Source organism: Puma concolor, chromosome B2, assembly GCF_028749965.1.
Source record: "Puma concolor isolate L17-30 chromosome B2, mPumCon1.1.hap2, whole genome shotgun sequence".
NCBI classification, from domain to species: domain Eukaryota; kingdom Metazoa; phylum Chordata; class Mammalia; order Carnivora; family Felidae; genus Puma; species Puma concolor.
In genome coordinates, this window is record NC_141671.1 from 152,803,752 (window position 1) to 152,830,515 (window position 26,764).

Sequence of the window (26,764 nt, forward strand, 5' to 3'; positions counted from 1 at the left end):
GCTTCCTGAGGAGCAGTAGGAACTGGGTGCTTTTTATCAGGCTCTGCCGCAGTATCGCTAATGCCAACACCTGAAAGTCTGGGACAGAGCGGAGGGCGGGCTGAGGGTGTTCGGCTTTTCATCTGACGTGCTGTCAGATTTTCCTCCTGGAGCTGGAGGGGGCAGGACCTTGGTATCGCTTTGAGACCCCGGGACAGTGCGACACACGCGAGGGCCGTTGTGCAGGTCCCGCCGAGGCGGTCTTCAGGTGGGGCGGGTGTCCTGGGCCGGCGCGGTGTCCGAGGGCCCCCACGTGCGGCCTGGACCCGCAGAGAGCCCGCCTGCAGCCGGCCACGGCCGGAGCTTCTTCGTTGCCCAGGAGGCAGCACCTGCCTTTTAGCAGGACGGGCAGAGCGGCTGCTCTGAGCCTCGGCTCCCTCGCTCATCGAGTGCAGAGAAAACCTGCCCCCGTCACCTTCCCGCCGGGGGCGCTGCGGCCCCGCGCCCCCACGTGGCCCGGTGGCTCACGCGCTCGTGGGTCCCAGTTGTGTAACTGGTGCGTGTGCTGTGCTCTCCCCGCAGACGTGTCCAGGTGCGTGGCCGAGAGGAAGTACACCCAGGAGCAGGCCCGGAAGGAGCTGCAGCAGGTGTTTATTCCGGAATGCAACGACGACGGCACCTACAGCCAGGTGAGGCCCTTGGCCCCGTCCGGTCCCCGCAGCGTCTGCTCCCAGCTGCGGGGGGGGGGGGGGGGAGGGGGTGTCCCTGGGGGCCCCCGTGCACAGCTGGGAAGGGAGTTCCTGGCGGGGCTGACTGTCACCGCTGGCGGTGGTACTGGTGAGCTCACTCACTCAGGCCCGTCCCGGCGCAAGTGCCCACGTCGGGGCCGTGCCGCCGGCCGCTGTCCCTGGGCGCTGGCCTGGCCCAACCCTTCCGGGAGGCGAGCGGGCCCCACTGACCCCGGGCCTTCCGTGGGAAGCAGTCCTAGTTTACCACGCCTGGGGCAGGTGCGGGAAGGCGCAGGCCGCCGGTGACCCTGGCGCAAGGCGGGTTTGTGACTCTCCTCCCACCTTGTTGGTCAGAGTCAGTTGGAAAATAACCCAGTTCTCTGTCTTACGTGTGGCCGAGTCTTTGCTGTCAACACCACTGTTCCCCATTAAGGCAAAAATCCCTGAAGTGCGGGGCTAACGAACACAGCCCTTCGCAGAGAAACAAACAATCTGCTGTCCGATAGTGACATGAACGCTGTGCTTTTATATCACTGGGCCTCCGGGGGCCTGGCAGGGGCTGGAGTGGGGGAGAAGTGGGCAGAGGCACCGACAGCAGGGGATGCCCTCTCTGGCGTGTGTCTGTGTGGATGGAGGAGTGGGGGTGGGGGGGAGAGGAGCTGGGGCTGGGAGGGATGCTGTGGAGACCCGGGGGGCAGGTGGGGTGGTGGGGAGACCCCGGGGCTTGGAGGTGGGCAGGATGCTGGGGAGACCCAGGGGGGCAGGGGGATGCTGTGGATACCCGGGTGGGGGGCAGGGATGCTGGGGAGACCCGGGGGGGCAGGGGAGGTGGGCAGGATGCTGGGGAGACCCGGGGGGGCAGGTGGGATGCTGTGGATACCCGGGTGGGGGACAGGGATGCTGGGGAGACCTGGGGATGCAGGGGAGGTGGGAGGGATGCTGGGGAGACCCGGGGGGGCAGGGGAGGTGGGCAGGATGCTGGGGAGACCCGGGGGGGCAGGTGGGATGCTGTGGATACCCGGGTGGGGGACAGGGATGCTGGGGAGACCTGGGGTGCAGGGGTGGTGGGCAGGATGCTGGGGAGACCCGGGGGGCAGGTGGGGTGGTGGGGAGACCCCAGGGCTCGGAGGTGGGCAGGATGCTGGGGAGACCCAGGGCGGCAGGTGGGATGCTGTGGATACCCGGGTGGGGGGCAGGGATGTTGGGGAGGTGGGAGGGATGCTGGGGAGACCCAGGGGGGCAGGTGGGGTGCTGGGGAGACCCCGGGGCTAGGAGGTGGGCAGTATGCTGGGGAGACCCGGGGGGGCAGGTGGGATGCTGTGGATACCTGGGTGGGGGGCAGGGATGCTGGGGAGGTGAGAGGGATGCTGGGGAGACCCAGGGGGGCAGGTGGGGTGCTGGGGAGACCCCAGGGCTAGGAGGTGGGCAGGATGCTGGGGAGACCCGGGGGGGCAGGTGGGATGCTGTGGATACCCGGGTGGGGGGCAGGGATGCTGGGGAGACCTGGGGATGCAGAGGAGGTGGGAGGGATGCTGGGGAGACCCGGGGGGGCAGGGGAGGTGGGCAGGATGCTGGGGAGACCCGGGGGGCAGGTGGGGTGGTGGGGAGACCTTGGGGCTCGGAGGTGGGCAGGATGCTGGGGAGACCCATGGGGGCAGGTGGGATGCTGTGGATTCCCGGGTGGGGGGCAGGGATGCTGGGGAGACCTGGGGGTGCAGGGGAGGTGGGCAGGATGCTGGGGAGACCCGGGGGGTAGGTGGGGTGGTGGGGAGACCCTGGGGCTAGGAGGTGGGCAGGATGCTGGGGAGACTCAGGGGGGCAGGTGGGATGCTGTGGATTCCTGGGTGGGGGGTAGGGATGCTGGGGAGATCTGGAGGGCAGGTGGGATGCTGGGGAGACCCGGGTGGGGGGCAGGGATGCTGGGGAGACCTGGGGGTGCAGGGGAGGTGGGAGGGATGCTGGGGAGGCCTGGGGGGGCAGGGGAGGTGGGCAGGATGCTGGGGAGACCCGGGGGGTAGGTGGGGTGCTGGGGAGACCCCGGGGTTCGGAGGTGGGCAGGATGCTGGGGAGACCTCGGGGGCGGGATGGACGCCATCCCTCCCTCCTCATCGCGGTCTGGGCGCAGTGGGGAGACACCGAGCCTGTCTCGGGACTGCTGGGGCTCGTCTCAGAGGCGGCGAGCCAGCGTGCGCGGCAGAAGCTCCTGGGTCGCGTACAAACCCCTGGGTCCCGGGGCCGCCCGTCTGCCGCTGTGTCCAGATGCAGCCAGGTAAGAGGCACGTGGCCTCCTAGTGGGGCCACCTCGAGCACGGCAGTGAGCTGACCCTGTCCTGCCGTCCCGCAGGTGCAGTGTCACAGCTACACGGGATACTGCTGGTGCGTCACGCCCAACGGGAGGCCCGTCAGTGGCACGGCCGTGGCCCACAAGACGCCCCGGTGCCCCGGTAGGTGCCCTCGCGCGCCGTGTCCTGACCCTCCACGCCTGTGTGCTCGTGGTTCGGAAGAAATGCAGTGTAGGTGGTGGTGAGGGCTAGCGGGCGCTGGGCTCGTGTCGCCGACAGAGCCTAAAACAGGATGAAAAGGGTTTCAAGAGGCTTTCCCAGCCGAAGCCCTGGTCTGAAGGTTGGTAGGTTCTTCGACTCAGGGTTCTTAGTCTTTTAGGAACGACCACAAGGGCTGCAGTCAGCAGTGCAAATCCCCACGTGTTTTCTTTGGCAAAAACGAAAAAGGAAAGTTCTGGTTTTATGTGTATACGTTTGCAAAGAGAAAGAGGACCGTTCTTCACAGGTCCGTCCCCAGATGGTTTATTTGTGTTGCTTTATTACTCATAAGAGAGCTAACGCACCGAAGGTAATCTTACCGGCAGGAGAGTAACTTAACAGAATGGTCCGTTTTCCACTAATATTTTACCGAAAATGATATAAATGATTCACGTCATTTTTATTTGAGAATGTTTTTCAGCTTGAGTTGTGACTTGAAAAGAATTTTTTTTAATGTTTATTTATGTTCGAGAGAGACAGAGTGCAAGCAGGGGAGGGACAGAGAGAGAGGGAGACACAGAATCCGAAGCGGGCTCCAGGCTCCGAGCCGTCAGCACAGAGCCCGACGCGGGGCTCCAACTGTGAGACCATAAGTCTGAGGCTTAACCGACTGAGCCACCCAGTCGCCCCTTGAGTTGTGATTAATTGGCCGAGAGGACCTATCGGCGCATCTGTGAAGGGGCCCCGTGACCTTTGCATCACGGTCCCTAGATTAGAGTGTAGTAGAACGTAGCCACGGTGATAATAAAGGACAGAGCCTAGTCCTGATTTTTCGTGTAAAATACTGAAATGTTTGCGTTCAGGATTTACTTCTAGACTCATTTTTTTATTTAAAGGTCAGGCATCTTCTAATTAGGAATTCTGCTCATGATTCAGACGCTTACACCAGCAGCCAAGGCACAGGCCAGAACTCATAACCGCTGCAGCCTGATGACGTCTGTAATTAACAGCGACACGAAACCTAATATTTCCAGTGACTGGTCATCGCTTAAAAGCCACGGGGTGTGCATGATGCGAAATTAAAATATATTTATTTCAAATAACTATTTTGTTATCCAAGAGCTAAAAGTTGCTGACAAATATTTTTAGCGAGTTAACATTTGCACCTAATAATTCTTGTGCAGACTCGTGGAGTAAGGGGGGGATGAATGCACACGGTCGGCCTCCGTGTGTGTCCCTCGCTCTGGGACGTACTTTCACAGACTTACTTCCCCTCCGGCGTGTGGCACCGGCTTGCACTGAGCCTTATCGTACAAAGGAGAAAGCCGGGGGATGCCTGTTCTCTGTGATTTTAGTGGTACCGTTTGAAAAATTAAGCTGCGTCTGAAAGATCTTTATCGGGAAGGTCTTTATGTACAGAATCGGCTGAATTTCTTACATTCTCCAAACAGTCCTTTGTTTTTGGAATCAAACCACTGTACTGGGCGCTGACGTATTTTTCCAAGCAGGCATCGGTAATTATAATTTGACTCTATGGACGTGCTCCGTTTTCTCAGTGCCCGTGTGGGTTTTCTGGTCCACGGGATGGATGATGGACAACAGTCTGCTCAGAAGTCCGGTGTGTGTTGTGTGGGAACCGCAGGAAAAGCCCCGTGTTTCAGGGCAGAGTTGGGGTGAGGACGGGGCCGGCTGTCCTCTCAGACCCTCTCTCTGCAGGTGAGCGTCCTTTCCACTTCCCCGGGGTTGGGGCTGTGACCTCAGGGGGCCTGGCCAGAGGCCAGTGGCCCCACGCCTGCGGCTGCCGCTGGTGCGTTGAGTAACTTCCAGGCAGCTGCGGAAAAGGCCCGTCAGCCCCCCGCCGTAGCCGCACTCTTATTCTGCACAAACGTGAACGTGGAGAGCAGGTGTTGTGCTCAGAAGCTCCGCAGGTCGTGGGGATTGTTGAGAAAGTCAGACCAGGGAGCTTCCGGATGCGGGAGCCGACGCCCGCACGCGCGATGCCCGGTCACGCTCAGACACACACACACACACACACACGTGGACAGTTTATGATGGACTCTTCCACAGCGTGGCTTAACTTCTTCCCAGATGCTGACAGAGCCTCCCAGGTCGTGCAGCACGGCAGGGCGATAGGGCGGCGCTTTGCACGGGGCCGTGACACTGACACGCACCACGGAGGGCCAAGCTTTCATCTGCACACAGCCAGGGACTCCCTCTCCGCGTGTATCCCCCTCTCTCCACTGGTCTCGTAGCTGGTGTGCCTCATGGCTAGGGTCCCTTAGCCACGGCTGTGAACGATGGCCGTGGCTCCCGCCCGGTTTACTAAAACTGGGTTAGCCTCAGTGTTCAACAATTATCTTTGGCCCTGCAGTTCACACCAGGCTTATCCTGTAAGTTCATGCTATAAAAATGTAAACACTGGGAGAAGAGATTTAAAACGTAGCCACAAAGAGTGACTGTCACTTAGAACGTGCACGTGTGTGTGTTTGTCGTGAACACGCGCAACCACGGAGGCAGGCCGCAGCGGAGGGAGGCAGACATCCGCGTGTTGGCGAGGTTTCGGCGGCACATGAGAGCCCCTGCCCCCGATCCTCCTCCTCCTCCCTTCTCCCAGGAGGACCTTCGAAAGAAACATATTCCATTAACATGTATTTTTAAGCCATTAATACAGAATACCCAGGCTCCTGTTAATGGATAAGAAAAATGGGACGACTCTAGTCAAAAGTGGTCCAAAGCCTTAAGCAGGCAGCACGTTATAAAGGAGAGAAGCTAATGGCCAGTGAACGGGAGATGGGGTTGAGACTCACGCAGCAGGGAAACGCACGTGAACGTTACAGTCGGGTCCCCACACACCACCCCGTTAGCCGCAAAGAAAAAGTGATCCGTGACGTGCCGGCGAGGCCATGGAACCACAGAACCTCCCATGGCTGCCGGAGCCACCGGGGCAGAACCCACGTGCCCTTCCCGTGCCGGCAGCAGGACGCAGAGCGGCTACGGAGAAAAGCACTCACGTCTGCGGCAGGACAGAGACTGGCACCAGGACGTCCGCGGCAGCATTTGCCGTAACCACCAAATCCGGGCAGTGGCTGGATGTCCGTGGTTCCTGTCGTGGTTCGCTCGGTTCGTGCCGACATGGGGCTGCAGCGTGGTCCCGAGTGGACGCACCAAAACACAGGGCACACGGGTCCATTTAAAATGCAACACCAGACAAAACTCACCCCTGGCACTTGGAGAAGCCTCTTCGGGTGGGAAGCCGCAGAGGCAGACGAGGAAGGGGTGATCACACCGCCGGGACGGCGACTACAGGTGCAGAGAGGGGTGTTGACTGGAAAGGGGGCTGGACGTGGGGACTCTCTCTCCTGCCCGGAAGCTGTTTCTCTGCGTCTTTGACAACAGCCCGTCGTGCTCTGCCGGTGTGTTTGTGTTCTTTCAGGCACGAGTGCAGGATTTCACGGGTTTAAAAAGGTGTGGAAAGTTAAAGTGCGTTAAATTCCTCGTGAGGTCACACATCTCCCGGAGGATCTTTCCGGGGGGAAAGGGCGGGGGTTTAGATGCCTCGGGAGCCCTGTGAGGACGGCCGCACTGAGGTGGGAAGGGAGGCTGGGACAGGTGTGGATGAGGATTTGGGGACGAATGGCCTCAGCGTCTGCCCTCCGCGATGTTCTGGGACAGCGGGGGGTGGCAGGCCTGGTGGCCGCCGCTCATGGGGCCCCGCCGTGTGTTGGGCGTCACAGCAGCCTGGGTGGGAGGTGGGCTTACCTTCTATGTTACAGGTGAGGACTGTGCCCAAGGCCTCCGTGCTTTAAGGGACAGAGCTAGGACTTAAATCTGTCTTTCTGCCTCCATAGCCCACATTTTCGGCCACGTGCAATAATGTAAGTCCATGGGCCTTGAACGCCTTGCTGAGAATGTGTGTAAGTCCCTGTTGGAAATCCACGGCCACGTGGAGGTTCTGTCGAAGGTTCTCGGAGGGCAGGAGGCTACTTGCGGCCCCCCAACCACATTAACACCTCGGTGTTACTTCTGCAGACCTGCCGTCTATAACCAGCTCTGGTCAAGGATGGTCCCTTGGGGTGAGGACGCCGCTCAGATTGTCACAGCTAGTGGGTGGTCTGCTTGGTGTTTCCAGCCACGGCCGCCGGGTGAGCGGTGCTCAGGCTGCGAGAGGCAGAGGCTTCAGGGGATGCGGTGGCCCCGGCCCTTCTGCCCAGTTGGCACCCCTTCCCGATGACTGGATTATTGAACCTGGCGAACCCCCGACGCAGTACTAAGATTCTGCTTCAGTAAATCGTAGTGTGCGTGACCCGTAGCTTAGGGCTCACGGGGCACGTCCAGCCGTACCTTTCTCCCGAGGAATCCGTTCGTTGTTATCGCTAATTTATCTGTTGAGGATTTGCCAGGTAAGGTGCGTGTGGCGTTGAGGTCTCTGCAGACACGCGGTCTCGGGCCAGGAGCTGCAGGCACACGGCAGGGGTGGACAGGTGAGGGAGAGATCGTTCTGGGAAAGTCTGGCATAAAAAGGGAGCGGAACGGTCTTGTTCCCACCATTTATTCTGGATGGTTCCTGCTTCTTGCTTTCCTCTTCGCGGATCTTGCGCTGGAGGCAGGCCTGGAGGGTGGTGGGAGGTCTCTCCCTTCATGCGGAGAGCGTGAATGTCCGTGGCAGGCAGCATATGGCCTTGAGAAGTATTGAGGACCAAAAAGCTGTCTTTGAGCTGCATCCAGGTGCACTCCAGGCCTTGCTTGCCGGAAGGCGGGTGTTCCTTACTCATGGCTTGGGGATTTATAGCTCGCCTTGGCCTGTTGATCGAGACTCCTGGGTCTGCAGACAGCTTTGTGCACAGGGTCTTTCCCTGCACGGGGACGCTCTGGAGGTGAAGGAAATGACAGGGAACGCGCTGAGCGTGGCCCCCGTCGTCTGTGCTGGTGAGCGGCCAGGTCAACGTGTCTCCATCTGAACACCGCTGGTTTGTATTTATTCTGTAAGGATGTGTTCTTTTCCTCCTTCTAACGATTTGAAGAGTAACGTTGCTGGGGGCCGGGTAGGAGTCAGAGACAAAGGACTTTTCTCCGAGGGAGGATTTTTGTAGCTCGCCTATTCGCTATTATTTGGAAATAGCTTCAGGGTTTTTTATCTCACGTCCCTTCCATAACTGTGCCCCGTGGCCAAGAGCTTATTCCCGGCAAGAGTACAAAGCAGTTTGAGACCCTGTAAGCTGAACCTGTGTTCACGATTTCTTCATATTTCAGTACCCCCAGAATCTTTGTATGTAGCTCAGCTTGAGGTATGTGTTTGAAGTCAGCTGCAGAGTTGGGGACACAGGGGCGTGGAGGGGAGACATCCCGCAACCGTGACTGAGGCCCTCCTGGGATCCGCCCGCCCCACCCCGTCTTGCACCAGGGTGGGTTATGGGGAGAGAGCTCGAGTGCAGGACGGAGATCCTGTTCAACCTGACGTCGCCACACCCCGTGTTCCAGCGCCTTCTTGTGGCTCGGGACAGAAAGCCACCTCTCCGGCCCTGATTATTTCCTGGCAGGTTTTGTGACAAGTGTCATCTCTCCCTCCGTGTCAATTATCAGAGGCTTTGCTTTTCCCCGGACGGGAAGGAGTAAGTTCATGGTCCTTTCCTGGGGCCGACGGCACTCACACATTCCGATTACTTACCTGGGCAGCTTACACGTTTGGGTTTGCAAAGGCCCAGGCGCGAATGCCAGAGGACGTGGGGTTCCGTGGAGCCCCTCAGTGTGTCTACGTGATACATGGTAGGCGGGGCTGCGTTCCTCCCGTTTGTCCACAGCGCCTGCCGTTCTGGCCTCTGCCTGGAGTGGAGGAAATTCACATTTCTGTGACTGTGCTAATCATTTCTGAAAATTTGCAGTACGTTCATAGAAGCTAATTGTTCGTTTTTCACTAACGAATTTCCCTGGCACTAAGTTAAGGACCCTGCGCAGCTGAGGAATTTGAAGGAAATATCCAGCACAACCGAGTTTCCAAATATTGAAATCAACAGCTGCAGCTGGCTGCTAACGTCTCTGAAGCGTTTCTTTATGAAAAGTACAGAAATGCAAGTTCAGAGCTGCTTTGTGTGAATTGGAAAGGTCACCGATCAGAAGGAGCCCCCTTCCCCCCCTCAAAATGGCCTTTTCTTAAGGCTTAACAATCCTCTTCCCCAAAAATGATAGCAAAACAGAATGTTTCGGTGCACACTGGCAAGGGACCGTATGCACAGACGGCTTTAACGGAGGGGAAGGTACACCCGGAGGGAGCTCGCCCTGCCGTGGCGCGAAAACCAGCCGGCCCCCCTGGGCTGCCGGGCTGCTGTGTAGACGCCACTCACCAAGATGTGTTTCAGAGAAAAATATAAATCGTCGGGGACCCCTGTGACTGGTTTTGAAGCGTTGAGGAAATTTGTTTTACATCCCTGGTGAGGTGCAAGTGGTCATGGGATACAGCCGAAGCCAACTATTCAAGGAGAGGATCACGTGGTGTGGTTTTTACACCGAACAGGACTCCGCAGGCTGCCTGAGACTCAGTCTGAGGACCTGTGGGTCGGTGGGCTCTGGGCAGCAGCGGCCGCGGCCCGGCCCCTCGTGCAGAGTCCCGGTGGCCGCGGGGGCCTGGCTGGCTGCTGCCCGTCCCCGCTGGGGGCCTCTCAGGGCCCTGCCTTGGGTCTGCTCACCCGTTCCTTGTGAATTTGGACTTGGTATTGAATTATTCCACTACGTGCTGATGGTATTTTATTGTGGTTACTTTTCCTTCTTGGAAAAATACTTCATGCTTTTGCTGTTAATTTTCCTTTTGGGAAAAAAAGAGTGCTTTCAGGTATCTGATACTTGCATTTTTAATTTATTTTTTAAAACATGTTTATGTACTTATGTTGAGAGAGAAAGAGAGAGGGAGAACACAGTGGGGGAGGGACAGAGAGAGAGGGAGAGAGAATCCCAAGCAGGCCCCGCACTGTCAGCACGGAGCCCAAGGTGGGGCGGGAACTCACGAACCGTGAGATCGTGACCTGAGCCAAAATCAAGGGTCGATGGACGCTCAGCCGACTGAGCCCCCCAGGTGCCCCATCGCGTTTTTATTTTTGTGTTACAGTCTGCTCGATTGTTGTACTTGACTGTACATTTGATACGGTGCTTAGTTTGTAATTGAGGCTTTCACGACCTTAGCACTTTACGGTGTCCTTTTCCACACCTGTGCCTCAATGGCTGTTCTGTCGTGTTTTCTAATATTTACTAAAACTGTGAAAGAAATCAAGAGGTCCTGTCAGAGTGATGGTCGCGAGGTCTGCGTCCCACCCCCAGTGGCTGTGTCCTTCCAGAGACATTCTATGCAAAAACAAACAAGGATGTGTGTTTTCTTTTGAATTTTTTTGAACAAGTAGAACTTATTTTTATGGCACTTATTTGTGTGTGCGGCGGCCGAGCTCCCGTGCCCGGAAGCCGTCCACGATGCCGCTGGGCTCTGTGCCAGCGACGTACCCGCTGACGTGCGTGAAATTGAGACTCCAAAGCATACACGGAAGCACAGGAAACAGACATCACAGGCATTACATGGACGCCAACGGAAGATAAATCCAGAAGGATTCTCTCGGGCTGTGTGAAGAAAGACTTACATACCCCTCCTCTGCCGTCGCAGAGAAGGAAGCTCTCAGCTGCGGGACCGTCGGCGCTCAGCCCGGCAGACGGCACATTCAGAGCGTTCCTGGTCTCTGACGCTCCTGCACGCGGGAGTCCGGACCGGCCTCGCCGCACAGGAGACGAGGCCCAGGAAGGCCACCCCAGCGCCACCTGCACTCCGTCCCGCGGGGCGAGCGTGGGCCTGGCCGCAGGCTCGCTCAGAGGAGACGGGTCGATTGGCTTCGTTTCTTGGCCACAGAAACACAAACGAGCAACGGGAGGTGGCCGTGGCCCGGCCGGGCCTGGACGCAGACACGGGGATGTGACGAGGACAGTGGCACGTAATAAGCAGGCCTGCAGAAGGCACGGGCCGGGCCTCCCTGTGCGGAGCGCGGTCCTCAAGTTTCTGTCCGCGGAGCGGCCCGGAGGAGAGAGGGTGGGGTGTCTGGTTTCCGAGGAAGCTTCCAGGTGACACGCTCCTGGCGGTGACACTCGCCCGGCCAGCCGCCTCTCGCTGTCTCTGGGCAAGGGACACGGTATCTGCCTCGGCGTCTCCTCCAAGCGGCCTGAACGTCCTGCTGGGGTCCTGTCTCTGTCACCGGCTCTGTGCCACCTGAGACGGAAAGAGCATGTGGCCGGACCCCGGGGTGTCTGAGGCGGGAACGATAGCATCTGGTGGCGAGCGTTCGGCTGTGGCTGCTGGGACCGACCTGGGCCCCACCCTCTCGGGTGGGGCCCAAGTCTGGGCAGGAGGCCCCAGGACCTCCCTGGGGCAGGGTTACGGGTGATGAGGGGAGCCGCCCTGCGAGTCCCGGGGAGGCTCGGAGCTGTCACCTGGCCCTCTGGCCACCAGTGACCACCGACTGGCATGGCTGTGGCCCAGAGGGGCCCTCGTAGCCCAGGGTGACCGATGCTGCTCTCCTGGGCCATCGGGTTTGTGTTGTGCCGGGGGACAGGGCTCAGGGGGTCGTGTTGTGCCGGGGGACAGGGCGCAGGGCCCCAAATGCAGCTCATTTCTGCTTTCTGTCTGCCCAGCACTGTCCCCAGGGCCACCCCCACCTGCTGGGCATGGCCCAACCTTAAAGGATGGCCTGGTGGCGGTGGGGGCTGGTCAGGGGCCGCTCGACCTGTCCTTGCCCAAGGTTGTGGGGACGAGGAGTGTGGCGGACCAGGCCCTTTCCAAATCTGAGGCGCTCAGAAAAGACTCGTGGCTCCGTCAGCCTGGAGGGGACAGGGCTCACTCTTGTCACGGCTCCCGCACAGCCCCCCCCCCCCCCCCCACTGTCCACTGGGACCGAGGCCCGCAGGCGTCTCCGTCCTGGGCCCGGGGGCGGCTGCTGCAGACAGAGGGGCTCCCTTGCTGGCCTCCCCAGGGGCCCAGCCTCACGAAAACCTGCGTTAGGTTAGCGCTCGCCGCCCTCTCGGGGGCCGGTGGGGTTCAGGGCCGCGTCGTATTCCAGGTGGTGCGGTGTCACCTGCAAGGAAACCCGGGAAAATCCAGGGGGGGCGAGTCACCTTCGCCCGTTGGAAGCGAGCCCTGATTGTGAACACTGTACTCCCCATGGGACCTGGAAGTCCATAGGAAGGGCAAACTGAGGCAGGGGCTAAAAATGCAGGAAACAAAAAAAAAAGCAAAAAAAAAAAAATGCAGAAAGCTCTGCGTTTCTCTCTGCAATTACTCTAAAGCCTGGTTCCTCAGGCACGTACCAAAAGTCTGTGGTCGTTGAAGTCGTGTATGGAAAACCATCGCCGTCTCGTGTCAGGCGATCCTTCCCGCTGTTTCGTTCTGTGCGCAGTGGGTATATAACATCTAGTCTTACATCCAGGAAAGATGAGGGATTCGCTAAGCGGCTCCTGCACCATCTGCCAACACCCAGGAAGCGTCATAGTGGGGCCGGTTTTAAAGCGGGTCAGCCACTACCGTGAGGACGAGCAGCCACGCTCCCCGAAGCAGGTCCCGTGGGGCGGGAGCCAGGAACACACTGATCGGCACGTGGGTCCTGCCAGGGAGGGCAGCACTCGGGCCTGGGGGCTGCCTGCCAGTGCTCTGCAAACTCATGGGACGATCGCGAAGGTCATATTGTCTCTGGACCGTCCAGTGTCTCAGCCCTGACGCTGGCGTTAATGGGGTCGGGTGTCCCAGCGACCCGAGGTGGGAACGCGGGCAGGGGCCCTGCTCTACGGGTTTACTAACAGTTGGGGGCAGGCGGGCCCCCCCGCACCTTGGCTCAGCCACGTGTCTACACCTGGCGCCCTCTGTAGGGCAGACCTTTGACGGAAGCGCGATGTGGGGCTGGCGGGTTTCTGAGCTCTGATGCCAGTGTGGGTTTCCGTTCTGGGCCTTGGCACCCGCTGCATCTAACACACGGCCTCCCTGCCCCCACTCTTCACCCCCCGCCCGTTCAGCGCCAGGTCAGCGGGTCTGAGGGCAGGAGGTCTGGAGCGGGCAGGGTTTCATCTGCCCTCACCGGTCCCATGCAGGCTGCTCTTCCACTAGGCTCTGTGGAGGCCGAGGTGACAGGAGAGTCCCTGCCTGGGGGACGTGCACAGAGTGATGGGGACCGGGAGCCTGCGGGGTGCACTCGAGGACCCAGGCGTCCCCTTGGACACGCCGTGTCCCCACTCACCGCCAGCCCGCCTCTCACCCCCCCCCACCCCCCACCGCCTCCTCTGCCAGGGCCTGTTCACCCTTTCCTGCCTCCACTCAGCCCCCCCAGGGCTCACGGCGCACACATGGATGCTGCTACGTAACTCGGGCCCGTGAGACACCCGCCCAGTGTCCAGCAGGCAGGAGCGAGCGTTCCCCGTGTGCCTGTCGCCTGTTGGTGTCCCGTCTTCGCTCAACCGGGAGGGGGCGGGGGGGGGGCCCCCGATGCTGCCCATGTTGCGGATGAGGGAGCCGAGGTCCGGACGGGCCACCCCTGAGCAAAGCCCGCTGGTTTTCGCCGGACGGAGGAGGGGCTGGTGGGACGCAGGGGCCCGTCTCTGGGCGCAGGGCCTCTGGGCCTCTGCTTCGAGAGAGCTCGGCATCGGCTGGATTCTCAGACTCGCGGCAGAGACGGGTGAGCGGGTGTCCGAGCCGAGATGCATGTCCGCAAAGTACAGGAGGAGCGGAGCCTGCCCTTCCTCTGCTCCTTTTCTCTCTCTCTTTTTCCCATTCTCTCTCTCGCTCTCTGTTTCTGATGTTGTAAATCTGTCCCTGGATGTGCAGTTTCCAGAGAGGGATAAATCAGCATGGCTTGTTCACCTGGGCCCTGAAGGAGCCCCGCGCCCTGCCTGCTGGACACGAGCTGGCCCGCCGCGGGCTGACCTCGGGAACCTCTCCCTTCCGCCGGAGCCGTGCACCCAGACCCCGCCTCCTTTGCTGTTTCTAAGGAGCGGTTGGCGCTGGGGAAGGAGTTTGCTGAGGGCACCCGCTCTCAGCAGAACACGGCACCCTCCATCAGGGCCGCTCTGGCAACGGGTCGGTACTCCCGAGGGCAGCTGCATTGGAACCGGGCGCCCAGAATGACGGGCCTCACATTGTTCCCCTTATGCCATAGGTATCGTGCTCCGTGCATCGTTTTTGTGGTTTCCTCCACCAGTGACGCATGCCCTGATTGCAGAAAAAGCCACCTCTTTTAAAATATCTTTTTACGTGTATCTATTTATTTTGGGGGGGGGCACAGGGAGGAGAGAGAGAGAGCCACCTCTTTTCAAATAGCATCAAATGATTTGTCTGTAGGAGACGACGATGTCAAACTTACCTTGCTGTTCAGTCCACAGTGCAGGTAAGCCCCATCCTTGTGATGTGTGCCTTGGATCGATATGGTGCCGTATGCCAGGGATCTCCCAACAAAACTGAACAGTAAGAGAAAAAGCAAAATAGCATTGAGAGGGGCTGAGATCGCACAAACGGAGGGAATTCAACTGCGTCCTCTGGAACGTGAATGTGAGGGCAGTCTTTGTGACCGTGAGCAGTGATCGGGCCTCGAAGGTTCAGCCGAGCAGCTCGTGGTTTAGGAAGCTGTTCGCTCTCTCCGAGCCCCCCGCTTCAAAACCCCTTTCTGCGCCCACGTCCTAGAGTTTCGTGGGTCCCACGCCCTCGGGAGAGAGCTGTCATGACAGATAAGAGCTGCTTTCTGGCTCTGCCTTCATGGATAGGGCTCAGCATAGCGGTGTTGCTGCGTGGAGAGCGGTGCTTGGCCGTTCTCCACACCCTTGGGGACGGGATGTCAGGGAAGGCGGTGAAGCTTGGGGAGATTTTTGTCCAGAGGCATTCGGAAGGTGCGGTGATTGGGACCTCTTCAGATTCTGTTGCGGAATCCTTGAACCATGGAGCAGGCTAGCAGCGACGCTGGGCTGTGCTTTAAAATCATTTCTTACATACTGAGAACGGGATGCAATTATCTTTGCGTGGACTGGTGCGGGGGCTGGTGAGCAAGCCTGGCAGAGGTTGGTCTGGGAGAAAGCAGGCCTGCGGGCGGAGGGAGACCTTTCCCGAGGCCTCTCAGCCGACCGTGAATCCACAGCTTATGGTCCTCGATGGTTGCGTTACAAAATACTGTCCTCAATGCTGTGGAGAAGCCCTGTCGTGCGGGGCGTCGGATTATCACGGAGGATATTTACATGTAGCTCAGAATGTTAACGCCTACATATTCGGAAATATTACTGGAATACTACCATTTTCAGGCAAAAGTAGAAAACGTTTTTTGACTCATTGCAGAAACACATGATAACAGTAAGCTGAGGAGGAAAGACAGTTAAGCTCCTTGAGAAATCTAAGAAAGGCAGGCCCCAAAGGCTTGAGGATGAGGCCACGCCGTGGGCCCCTTTTCTATCCCGGGGAGTCTCGCCAAAAGCAGAATCCTGTGTTTTGAAGCCTGGAAACCATGAACCTTTTCCCCAAATGGCGGGAGGGCGGTAACCCGGCGTGGTCGTCCGTAAGCAGTTCTGACGTCGTACGGAGAACGAGGTCCTTTCTGTCGCCTGGAGAGCAAAGCTTCCAAATGCACGCGACTCAGTTACTTCCCAGAATCAGGGCTGGAGGAAGAAGCGTGTCTCCTCCGGAGCTGGGGGCCGACGGGGCGCACTTGCGGCAGACCCAGTGGGCTTCCCCGAGGTTGGCGGTGCTCGAGAAGTGCTTATCGTGACTGCACATTGTCCCTTGCGGTAAACCTGCTGACTTCCGTCCGGCTTCCAGGGAACCAACGGTATCTGCGAAGTTGTGTTGACGCCTGTCCCGTGAGATCCTTTCCTACAATGACCTGCTTGGACGTCTCCTACTATATTACCGTTATGGCCCAAGAGACAGGGTAAATAGTCTCAAAATACCGTACGGTTTACATCTTTAGTATAAGTGATGGTTTGTACGTCAATGTCACATTCAAGATCGTAAGACAAGCGATGGGTCTCGCCTCTGTGTCTGTGATGTCCGCACTAGGTACAGAGCCCAGCATGTGACTCTGGCAGTCCTCGGTGAGTCCTGCACGGACTGTCCTCACCCCATCAGCAGGTAGACTCCAGATTCGTCCTGAGCACAGTTTTTTGTTTTATTCCTTTGCGGGAGGGCATTGTAATGGTGCGGGAGGAAGTCAGTGCTTGTGCTGTTTCAAGCTGCCGAGAAGAGAGCACAGGGCCGCCCGTCTATCTCACGGATCTCTCGGTGTATCAGAGACATCACAAACACTCCGGGAATTACTCGGTCAGCTCTGAATTTTCCTGCATTCTTCTACAATCTAAGATGGCTCCTCAACTTTCTTTTCTATGGAACGGAATCCAGCCAAAACCAGGGTTTCAGGTATCTTCGGTTGCATAACTTTGATTGCTTTAAAAATGTTTCCTTTTTAATTCTAATTCATTCTGCTGCCCCAACGTGGTGATGTATGTGAAGGGGATGATGACGTCTTTCAAGTGAAGAGACTGACGTGTTGTATATTAAAGAGTGCGGGTCTCAGGTACGTGGCCGACTAGTTAGCAACAGAAGTAGGAACTAATCTTTGGTTTACTAGCTTAGGGCTTGTGACGGCAGATGACGTGGTCACCTCTGGGTACTGGGTGGCTTGTGCAGTCTAATGAGAAAGTGACAAGCACTGCGAACCATTGGAAGTGGAAGGAAGCATTGTGTAACAGCTGTGGATGGGCACTTGGGAGCCAACGATAATTTCTTCCTTCTTTCCCCCCTTAGGTTCCATAAATGAAAAGTTACCCCAACGGGAAGGCACAGGAAAAACAGGTAACTATCTTAAAATAAATTTTCATGATGATAGTGTATTAAAGCTAATTCAGTCTATGCCCTAAAATAGCTCCTCGGGTTAAAATTTAAATATGGACTAAACGATACGAGAGCTGACACAGTTCATTACATATTCACTCAATGCACTGTGTTATTCCTGCCTTTGGACCTCCAGGGTCCTGTAGGTGCGGGGCACGTAACCCACATATGCCCCCGGGAGGACCCTTCCGACGTGGCTTGTGTCGGGGCCACCTGTCCATGCTGCTCGGTGCCGCAGTCTCTGCCTGGGGAGAGGCTCATGCGTGGTGTTTGGGTTCCCCGTGTAATTCGGGAGTGTAATGCTGAGGGCCACCGAGAAAGAGGTCTCAACTCTTCCTCACGAGAAAGAGGAATGCTTGTCCCCATTGTGACAGTCACCTCCCCGGGGACCGGTAGTGACAAGAGCCAGGTAGAGCAGCGAGCCATTTCCGTAGCAGCCGGGTTCGTCTTGTGCAAACTACAGCGCGCCCACCGTGACCTTGCAGGAGCCCCACCTTCGCTCTTCCCGCAGCCATCATCCTTTAGACCCAGTGACACTTCTTTTTTCTCTTTGTGTTACATCGACCTTTAAAGTCAGAAGTCATTTTCAAGACAAAATTGAAAAAAAGAAAAGGTTTTAGTACCAACATTGTAGGCAACTCTTTTTTTTTATGATGTAGGTTATAGTATAGGAACCGGTGATAAAGAAAGGGGCATAAAGCCGGATAGAGCTGAGTTTCAGTCAAGTACGTTGCCTTCAGTGTGTCCTGAGACTACGGTGGGCACCGTGGCTGCCCTGGCGGGATGATAGAGCTGGGGGCACCTCGGGTGCACGCTTGGGACAGGCACCGATTGGCACACGAGTGGTCTCATGAAAGGGGAGGTGCTGGTGGCCACAGAGGGGGTGGGAGAGGGGACAGGCATAACATAGAACAGAAGAACCTCGTAGCTGAGGGAAATAGGGGAGAGACGTGATGGGCAGGCATAGAACGCTGGCTGGAGCGAGAGTTTACGTTTGGAAAAGGGGATAAAGTCGCCTAGGATGTTAGATGAATGGCTGGGATTTGAGTCTGTAAGATCCTGAGGTGGGCGTATCAGTATTTTTCAGAGAACAGGAAGGGGAAGTATTTATGATCGCGAAAATCAATCCGGTGCTCAGGGGAGGAGGAAAGGAAAGGAAGTGCTATTCCAGAAGGTGTTTCCTAAACCTGTTCCTTGCAACGCATGTTGAATGCCCTGTAAAAGTGAAACAAAAATCCCTAGGGAATTGGTACGTGGGCACAGAAGTTCATGTAGGGCAGGAATACATTCCTTCTACTGAAGCCTCTTGATCTCTGGACATGCACACGACAAGAGAAAATACCTGAGATTAGGCGACAGAACTGGCTTGTGGATAAAAACGAGACGTTACAGACTCTAGTGGGAAAAATAAAAAGCACACAGCTGCCCGTGGTTTTGTTTCAATTTCTCAAGGCCGAGTTCAGTAGGTGCCCACGTGTTTGTTATGTTGGGACAGAAGTCTACAAAGGACCAGAGCATGGCCAGTGATGTGAGCAGGGTCACGCTGACAGGAAGGGCCCCTGGCGTTGGTGGGGGGTGAGGGAAGGCCTACGGGTGGTCACTGGGTAGCCGTGAGTGGCTCGCCGTGAGTTTTCAGGCTGCCAGTGATTTGGGGAATGGGCCGGTGGCCCCACAGAGGTGATGTGTCCAGGCCTCGGTGAAAATGTACAGCACTCATAACGTGTGTGGTTGCTGTAGATATGCTCCCCGTTTCATCGTAGTTTCTGGAAGGGATTACACGATCTTCAACGGTTCACAGTTGCTGTTCCAGTGTTAGAACTTGAGTTTCTCGAACAGGCGACATTACATTTTGTCAGCGTTCTGACAGAGAGCAAGCCTTTTTTCAAAAGATTGTTCAGTGTTGAAGTTTTGTGAAAAAGCCTTTTGGTTTGCCCCCAAAAAGAACTTATGAGAAACTTCATTTTTATTCCCCAGACATCTGGGAAAGTCATGAATCACAGATAAGCCTCGTGGCTGGCCCTTATCTCCCGCACTGTTTATTGTATTTTAATCCTCAAATTATTATATAACGAGCTCACATGAGCAAGCTCGAGCGAGAAACAGCCCCACAAAGTGACTTGTGATTGTGTCCCTGATGGGGGCCCCGCTTACCGGGGGCAGACTTCCCGTAGCTCATTCTCCATGCCATCCCGCCATGGCTCGGAACTCTCTAGAACCTGACGCCGTTCCAGGGAACCACGGTCTTTCTGCTAATTAAAGATCATCCACTGCAGCCTCAGCCTCTAGAGAAATGGCGTCAGAGCAGCTCCGTCACCCACACCCGTGTCCTGCTCTGTGATGTTGACTCTTGCTCCCCAGCTCCTGCAGGGGTGACAGAGGGGCTGGTAGTGCAGGGGTGCACAGGGCAGCAAGTCAGGGCCTGATCCTTAGATACCTGCCCTGGCAAAACGGGGTGGGGGGGCAGAGCAGGGATATTGGGCTCCCCCAGCCACCCCAGTCCACCCCCCAGCTCTCTTCTGTCTCCGGTCACCCCAACCCACCGATTTTGTTGACGTGAGCCCCCATTCCCACTGCCGTGGCCCCTTGCTTAGGTCATTGTCTCTCCCTCACGGGCCCTGAGCCACTCTGGTTCCGAGGGACGAGAATCCCAGCACTTCCCCCTGGGGCCCGGTTTGCAGCCTGCACCAGCCATCAGGTGGCTGCTCGCCCAGGCGCCCTGTGCCGTCTCGGGCGGGCTCCTGCCGGGCCCCGTGTCCCTGTGTGCCCCGGGGCGGGGGTGGGGGTGGGGGTGGTGGTTTGGCTGGTGTGTGGGGTGCATGCGAGCCCTCAGCTTCCATCCCGTATACACACTTACTGAACTTACTCTCATAATTGTAGTCTCCTTGCAAATCTTTTCCGTTCTGAATTCAGATGATGCCTCGGCCCCAGCGCTGGAGACTCAGCCTCAAGGAGACGAAGAAGGTGAGCCCGGCCTAAAACAGGGTCCTGCTGGGGGAGGTGAGCCCAGCCCGAAACAGGGTCCTATGGGGTAGGACCGCGGACGTGCTGGGGCAGCCACAGACGGGCCTGGGACATGCAGGCTGGTTACCTGCCGGGAGTCCTCTCAGAGTGGACTGGATTTGGCCGCTTCCAAGTTTATGACACCTGCTGTCTTTCCCGGTGGCTTCGGGGCATGGCTTGTGGATGTGGCCGTGGCACACATGCAGCACAATGCAAAAGTCTCTCTTTTTTTCCCCCAATCAAAATCGAGGAGTTGAAATTTTATAATTTGGATAATATAAAATGTATATTTCAGAAGCATACGCTAGCACATGCCTTGTTTCCTGCTCAGACTTTGTGTCTTTCGCATCTCGTGCTGGCCACGATGCGGCACGGGAGGCAAGCTGTGTAAGGTCACGAGCGTGAGGATGTTTCTAAGGTGTTTTGAATTTTGTAGCCACGACAAAGACAGATTTTCCCATTCTTAGCCTTTAACAGATCGTCTGAGGGACTTGCCAAAGTGTCACAAAGTGTCAGGCCAAAAGGAGTGAGGGTGCGCAGGTAACAGCGACAGCGGTAATGTCTTCACGGCACGGGCTACACGGTGTCGTTAGCCCACCGAGTCCTCAGATGCCGTTTCGCAGATGAGAACTCGTCTGAGGTTCCGGGCTGATCGTGGCCAAGGGCGGCCGGGACCGAGGCAGCCTCTCCCGTGTGTTCTCGGGCCCGCGGTGTGACTGACCCGCTCGGCGAATACTCGGTGGCTTGTGACACAGTACTGCTGAAAACGAAGTGTTCCTGAAGTGTTTTACGCACAGTTGCATTTTGCATAGCGTAGTCTGTGATGAATCTTTCCTGAGCGAAACCTCGTGTGTTACTGTGAATCTTTAGGGCGCGGGGACATGTTTCCATACATCGGGGCTTTTCCCTGAACCCCACTCCTCTCAAGCGGAGCCACTCTGGATCCACAGAAATTTTACTTCTGCTTTTGGAAGAAGAGAGAAAAAAAAACCATATACTAACATGTTATAAACGTATATTATTCTTTCCTTTTGTCTCGAATATGTAATCAGTTTAACAGTATCTTTAAAAGTGTGGAATATGCATTTATTTAGCCCACTGACTTTGCAGCTTTTAGGCTCCCCACTGAGGTCTTTAATTGAGCGACTGTGTTTTCATGATGATTAAAAATAATCATCGTTTTGTTTTGTTTTATTAGATATCGCGTCCCGTTACCCCACGCTTTGGACTGAGCAAGTTAAAAGTCGGCAGAACAAAACCAATAAGAATTCAGGTAAAAGGGGGCCCGACGTTGCTTTGTGAGGAGGGATTTCATAGGCGTAGGAAGTGGTTTCTCTTTCTGGAAGTTCAGTGTGTGGAGCCCATCTTTTCCCTCAGTTTCCAGTGAGTCATGCAAATAATTCTTGTGACCTGACCACCAAAATGTAGTTCAGATTTTGGTGGTTTTATTAAATTTCCTAAGTTCTTTAAACGGTTTCTCTGCATATGCCAAACAAACTATAGCTTCTGGTATAAATATAGCAATAATTGATAACAAGTATTTGTTTTTGACCAAATTTCAGAGATGACCAAACCCTTGGCTAGTTTAGTTCCAAATCCTGAAAGCTGGGTAGATTGCATTTGCTACAAAGGAGTGTTTGACCGACTTTTACATGTTAAAGCCGACTGTTCTGACATTTGTGGGGAGGAGGTGGGTTGCCTGGCATCTGGTTAGTGGCGTTTACAGGTTTCGCGAAGTCAGATTCTGTCTGTAATCTTCGTTCGTGCTTAGTTGGTTGCGTGTGTGCTTCCTCGGGCCTTTTCAGATGTTGCTTTTTTTTAAAAAAAAAATACTTACTGAAAGTGTCCTTCTGGGTTTATTTTTATTTTTTTTTTTTTAATTTTTTTTTTCCAACGTTTATTTTTGGGACAGAGACAGAGCATGAACGGGGGAGGGGCAGAGAGAGAGAGGGAGACACAGAATCGGAAACAGGCTCCAGGCTCCGAGCCATCAGCCATCAGCCCAGAGCCCGACGCGGGGCTCGAACTCCCGGACCACGAGATCGTGACCTGGTTGAAGTCGGACGCTTAACCGACTGCGCCACCCAGGCGCCCCATCCTTCTGGGTTTAAAGTATTCACCTGCTGAGGGTCCACAGACTCAGTAATAACGCGAATATTCTGTGATCAGCCTCCAGTGAAAAAATCGTAAACGTTCACAAAGGCAGCCTGAGATCACAGCTCTGTGGCCTGTGCTTGGAAGTGTTTTTTTTTTCCGAGTGCGTGTTTTTTTTTTTTTTTTTTAATTTTTTTTTTTTTTTAACGTTTATTTATTTTTTTGGGACAGAGAGAGACAGAGCATGAATGGGGGAGGGGCAGAGAGAGAGGGAGACACAGAATCAGAAACAGGCTCCAGGCTCCGAGCCATCAGCCCAGAGCCCGACGCGGGGCTCGAACTCACGGACCGGGAGATCGTGACCTGGCTGAAGTCGGACGCTTAACCGACTGCGCCACCCAGGCGCCCCCCGAGTGCGTTTTAATGTCCATTTACGACAAAACCAAAACAAACCCCTCAGATTTCTTTAAGTTCAGGATACTAAGAGTACTTTGAATCTCTCCCGCGACCTCCGTCCTTACCCACCCCTTCTGGAAGGACTCTTGAGGGGAGGCCCTGCGTCTTGGTACGTTCCCGCCCCCTGGAGGCCCCAAGACACGCTCTCTGTGACAGGAACGGTCACCGATTTACAGCCTGAGAGGCAACAAGCGGGATGAGCCGTGAAGGCTCCAGAGGAGGGTTAGGGGTGGAGTCGGTCTGATGCGTTCTTGTGTGGCTTCTGTGCCTGATGTTCCCATCGCTGTCCCCAGCCCCACGTGTTACTGCCCGGGGCGGGGCCCTCCTCCCTCCTGGCTGCGGCTTCCCTGGGGCTGAGGTGAGAAAGGGAAGAATCCAAAGGTTTGACCATCAGATACGCGTGCACAAATGGCAGGGAAATCTAAAGCATGTTTACCAAATTTGAAAATTATTGCCTCAGAAACTATTGGGAAACGTTCTACCTTGTGTATAAAGATGCGTACTTCTCTTAGGAACTTCCGAAATGGGGGAGTTAGTTTTGTTCAATCTTGTCACTGTATTTCCAGAGGTTAGCTCATTAGATTTTCTTCGGAAGCACACGATGAGTGCGTGGGAACTGGACCAAACACGGCATGTTTCGGGTTGACCGCTGGATCTTGGAAGCTTCCCATGCAAGGGCGGTGTGGCTGTGCCCACGCTTTCCCTGAGGAACACGTATCAAATTATTCTGAACGATGTCCCTGGACGTGTGCATTTTTCTATAAAAGCAGTCTGAATTGTCAGAGGTTTCAGGTTTTGACAGTAAGTACACAAGCTCATGGGAGAAGCACATTTTTGTGTCTCGCTCCTCACGGGCCGTTACCAGAGTTTCAGGCCTTAAGTGACCCGTCGATTATAATTAACCAACAGTAACCGTGCAGGCTTCCACCGTGTCGTGGGACTGAAAATGATGTTTCAGGAAATGCCAGTTTACATAAGTTACCCCATGCTGTAATTTGATTTAAATCAGCCTAAATGGGCAGGACACAAAAAGACGACGTTCAGTTGATTTATGGACGTGGGGCATGAAATTACTGGATTCTGTTTGTTTCTTGTCAGTTGTCTGGATGCATGTTCTTTCTGAGGGTCTGAAGAAAGTCAGATCAAATCGGTATTTCGCAGTATTAAGAATAGTATTTAATTACGTGTAACAAGGAAACGGCAGACGGCCGTGGGGTTTGCAGACAGCCGCTGCTGTTGAGATCGCGAATGTAAGACGAGCTTCACTTGCATTTAGCTTTTATTTAAAAAAATTTTTAATGTTTGTTTTATTTATTTATTTATTCTTGAGAGAGAGAGAGAGAGAGAGAGTGAGCAGGGGAGGGGCAGAGAGAGAGGGAGACACAGAATCCGAAGCAGCTCCAGGCTCCCAGCCGTCAGCACAGAGTCCGACGCGGGGCTCGAACCCGTGAACCGCCAGATCATGACCTGAGCCGAAGTCAGACGCTTCACCGACTGAGCCACCCAGGCGCCCCTAGCTTTTATTTTTAGCAGATACTTTTACTAATGACCTTCTCCGATAGAAGTAGGCACATTTAGCTAACAAAGCACAAGTGGTGATTTGTGTGTTATTCCCAGATTTTTAGAAAATTAGCTGTTTGTCTTTAACTCTTGTGTCTTTTCCTGTAAGAGGCCAGACTGGGCACGGATTTCTCTTTTGCTCAGATGTTTCTTTATTTGTTAAAATTCCCTCTATTTTTTTTTTTTCATGAGTTTGTGCTGAGGTAACATAATATTACTCGTGCTGTTGGGTACGTAGAATACGATTGCCGTGCTAATGAGTGTGTTCCCTGTGTTGTGGTCAGTACACTTTGGGGCATTCAGTGGTAGGAGTCATTAGAAGGGACCATTCCTGCAAAGGAAAATACAGCACCCTAGTCTGAAAATGTACACATGCTGGGTACTCCATGAGTATTTATTAAATCCGTAAAGAGTTTTGCCCCTCGTATGTTCATTGGTATTCTGACGGTATCATTACTTATTTTCCTAAAACAAACTACAGGAAGTAAACAACAACAACAAAAAACCCAAATAGATAAATAACCAGAAAACAATTAATTTAGGTGCAGTTTGACGGCTGAAGTTTTATTAATTGAAATGCAATATAAATATAAATGACACGGTCTCCTGGTGGTTCATCCAGCAGGAGGAGCATCACTCTTGTCATGTGAGTCATTACACATTAGTGAGTAAAATCTAGAACTGTATTTTAGTTAAGAAAGCATTACTCAGGGGGCGTCTGGGTGGCTCAGTCGGTTGAGCGTCCGACTTCGGGTCAGGTCACGATCTCACAGCTAGTGAGTTCAAGCCCCATGTCGGGCTCTGCGCTGACAGCTCAGGGCCTGGAGCCTGTTTCAGATTCTGTGTCTCCCTCTGTCTCTGCCCCTCCCCTGCTCACGCTCTGTCTCTGTCTCTCAAAAATATATAAATGTAAAAAACATAAAAATAAAAAAGCATTACTCAGTTTCCCTCTCAATATAAAATTGAGCGTCATCTACTTTCTCGAATCATTTTACTTACTGTTTTATTTCTATCTAGTAGGATATCAAAGTCGATCACCAAATTTTACCAGGTAAGAGGTTTTGTAACTTACTGTCTTTGAATTATACAAAATTAGTCTATAGAATGTAAAAGAAGTAGGAGATGGTTTCCGAACACGAATTTCTCGAAGAATGCTTTCGTTTCACAAAACAGGAAGTCAGTATTCTTTGAGCTGTGGGCCACTAGTTAGCACAGAGAAGGAGTTCAGGGAACAGAGGGGAAAACGGATAGACTTAGATGAGGAGGACCATTCAGTTTTATGGCTGGAAGGGAGCCTAAGTGTCGTGTAGCCCAGCCCCCTCATTTTATAAATTAAGGGAAAAGGGAAAACGAAATACTGAATCTCAGGGAAATGAAGAAACCTGTTCATCACCGCAGCTCAGGGGGGTGACTTAGTGCCATTTCTGTGATTGCTTCAACTTAATGGGTAAGTTTCACGAAGAAGCCACGTTTTCGGAAATGCTTTGCGTATTAGATAGGAGTTTCTTTTTTCAGTTTACTTACTGATTTTGAGAGGAGGAGCAAGCAGGGGAGGGGCAGAGAGAGAAGGAGAGAGAGAATCCCAAGCAGGCTCCATGCTGTCAGCACAGAGCCCGACTTGGGGCTCGGATCCGTGAACCGTGACATCGCGACCTGAGCCGAAATCAAGAGTCAGACGCTTAACTGACCGGGCCACCTGGGTGCCCCATAATGGATAAGAGTTACTGGGATTATGGAACCTTAAAACTAAAAACAAAGCCACGGAGGCCACCTGACTCACCCCATTTAAGTGAACGGTGGAAGAAACGGACGTCAGGAGGGACCAAGTCGTTCGCTCCAGGGCAGCACAGGTGTATGTGAATGTTTGTCAGATGTTCTGTTCGGTAAGAAGCCAAGTTGCATGGACATAACCGTCCTCACTCGGAATGTTCTAGCAATCCGCGAGCCTCGTTGAGAGGGTGAGCCCCACAGGGTTGGGGTGGCCCCGGTGGATACTGACCCTGGACCGGGCCGCGAGGGTGTGTGGTGTTGTTGGTCAGTCCTGGTCCTCACCGCGCCTCTGCTCCGGGTCCCCCTCAGTCCGCGTTCCTCTGGGAACACGCGGTGCTGCCCGCCCTGGGTGCTACCACCACCCCCCACTCACCCGCTCTGGGACGCTTGTGTGTCCCGTGCCCCGGCCGAGGGTCGCCCTCGCTGCGCCAGCCCTCCTCGCGGCCCCCATAACTGACACCTTATGACTCCTGTACCTGGTGGGGCACAGGCTGGGATCCTCATAACTTTTGACCACAGTTTGGTACTTTCTCGGTTTATGAGCAGATGCACGGACCTAGTCATTCCCGAAATGGCATCGTGGCACGGCAGCCAAGGTGACGCGGCCTACACACCGCCAGCAGCCTCGTACTCTGGCTCCCGTAATAGCGTGTGCACGTGCAGGGCGTCCCCCAAACACAGACGTGGTCTGGGGTGGGGGTGACTCTGCCCCACCTTTGAACTTGCAGAGACTTTTCTGACTTTCACGTCGATGTTAATTTCGCGTGTTTCCCTCAGATCTTTTTCTGGAAGTATTTTTACCAAAGTAAGTAAAAATTCCGTGC

At 55.1% G+C, this 26,764-nt stretch overlaps 1 protein-coding gene across 5 annotated transcripts in view; it reads left to right on the forward strand.

The window, feature by feature from the left end:
* SMOC2 (SPARC related modular calcium binding 2) overlaps positions 1-26,764 on the forward strand; it is a 168,671-nt gene that overhangs the window by 57,001 nt on the left and 84,906 nt on the right. For 2 of the 5 annotated variants that reach the window (XM_086708324.1, XM_086708325.1), the window contains exons 3-7: positions 562-668; positions 3,052-3,151; positions 16,974-17,021; positions 19,938-20,021; positions 21,259-21,333. In XM_086708324.1, coding sequence (XP_086564450.1) covers positions 562-668; positions 3,052-3,151; positions 16,974-17,021; positions 19,938-20,021; positions 21,259-21,333 — 414 coding nt within the window. The remainder of the gene's footprint in view (positions 1-561; positions 669-3,051; positions 3,152-16,973; positions 17,022-19,937; positions 20,022-21,258; positions 21,334-26,764) is intronic. The other 3 variants (XM_086708327.1, XM_086708328.1, XM_086708329.1) reach the window with 2 other exon arrangements.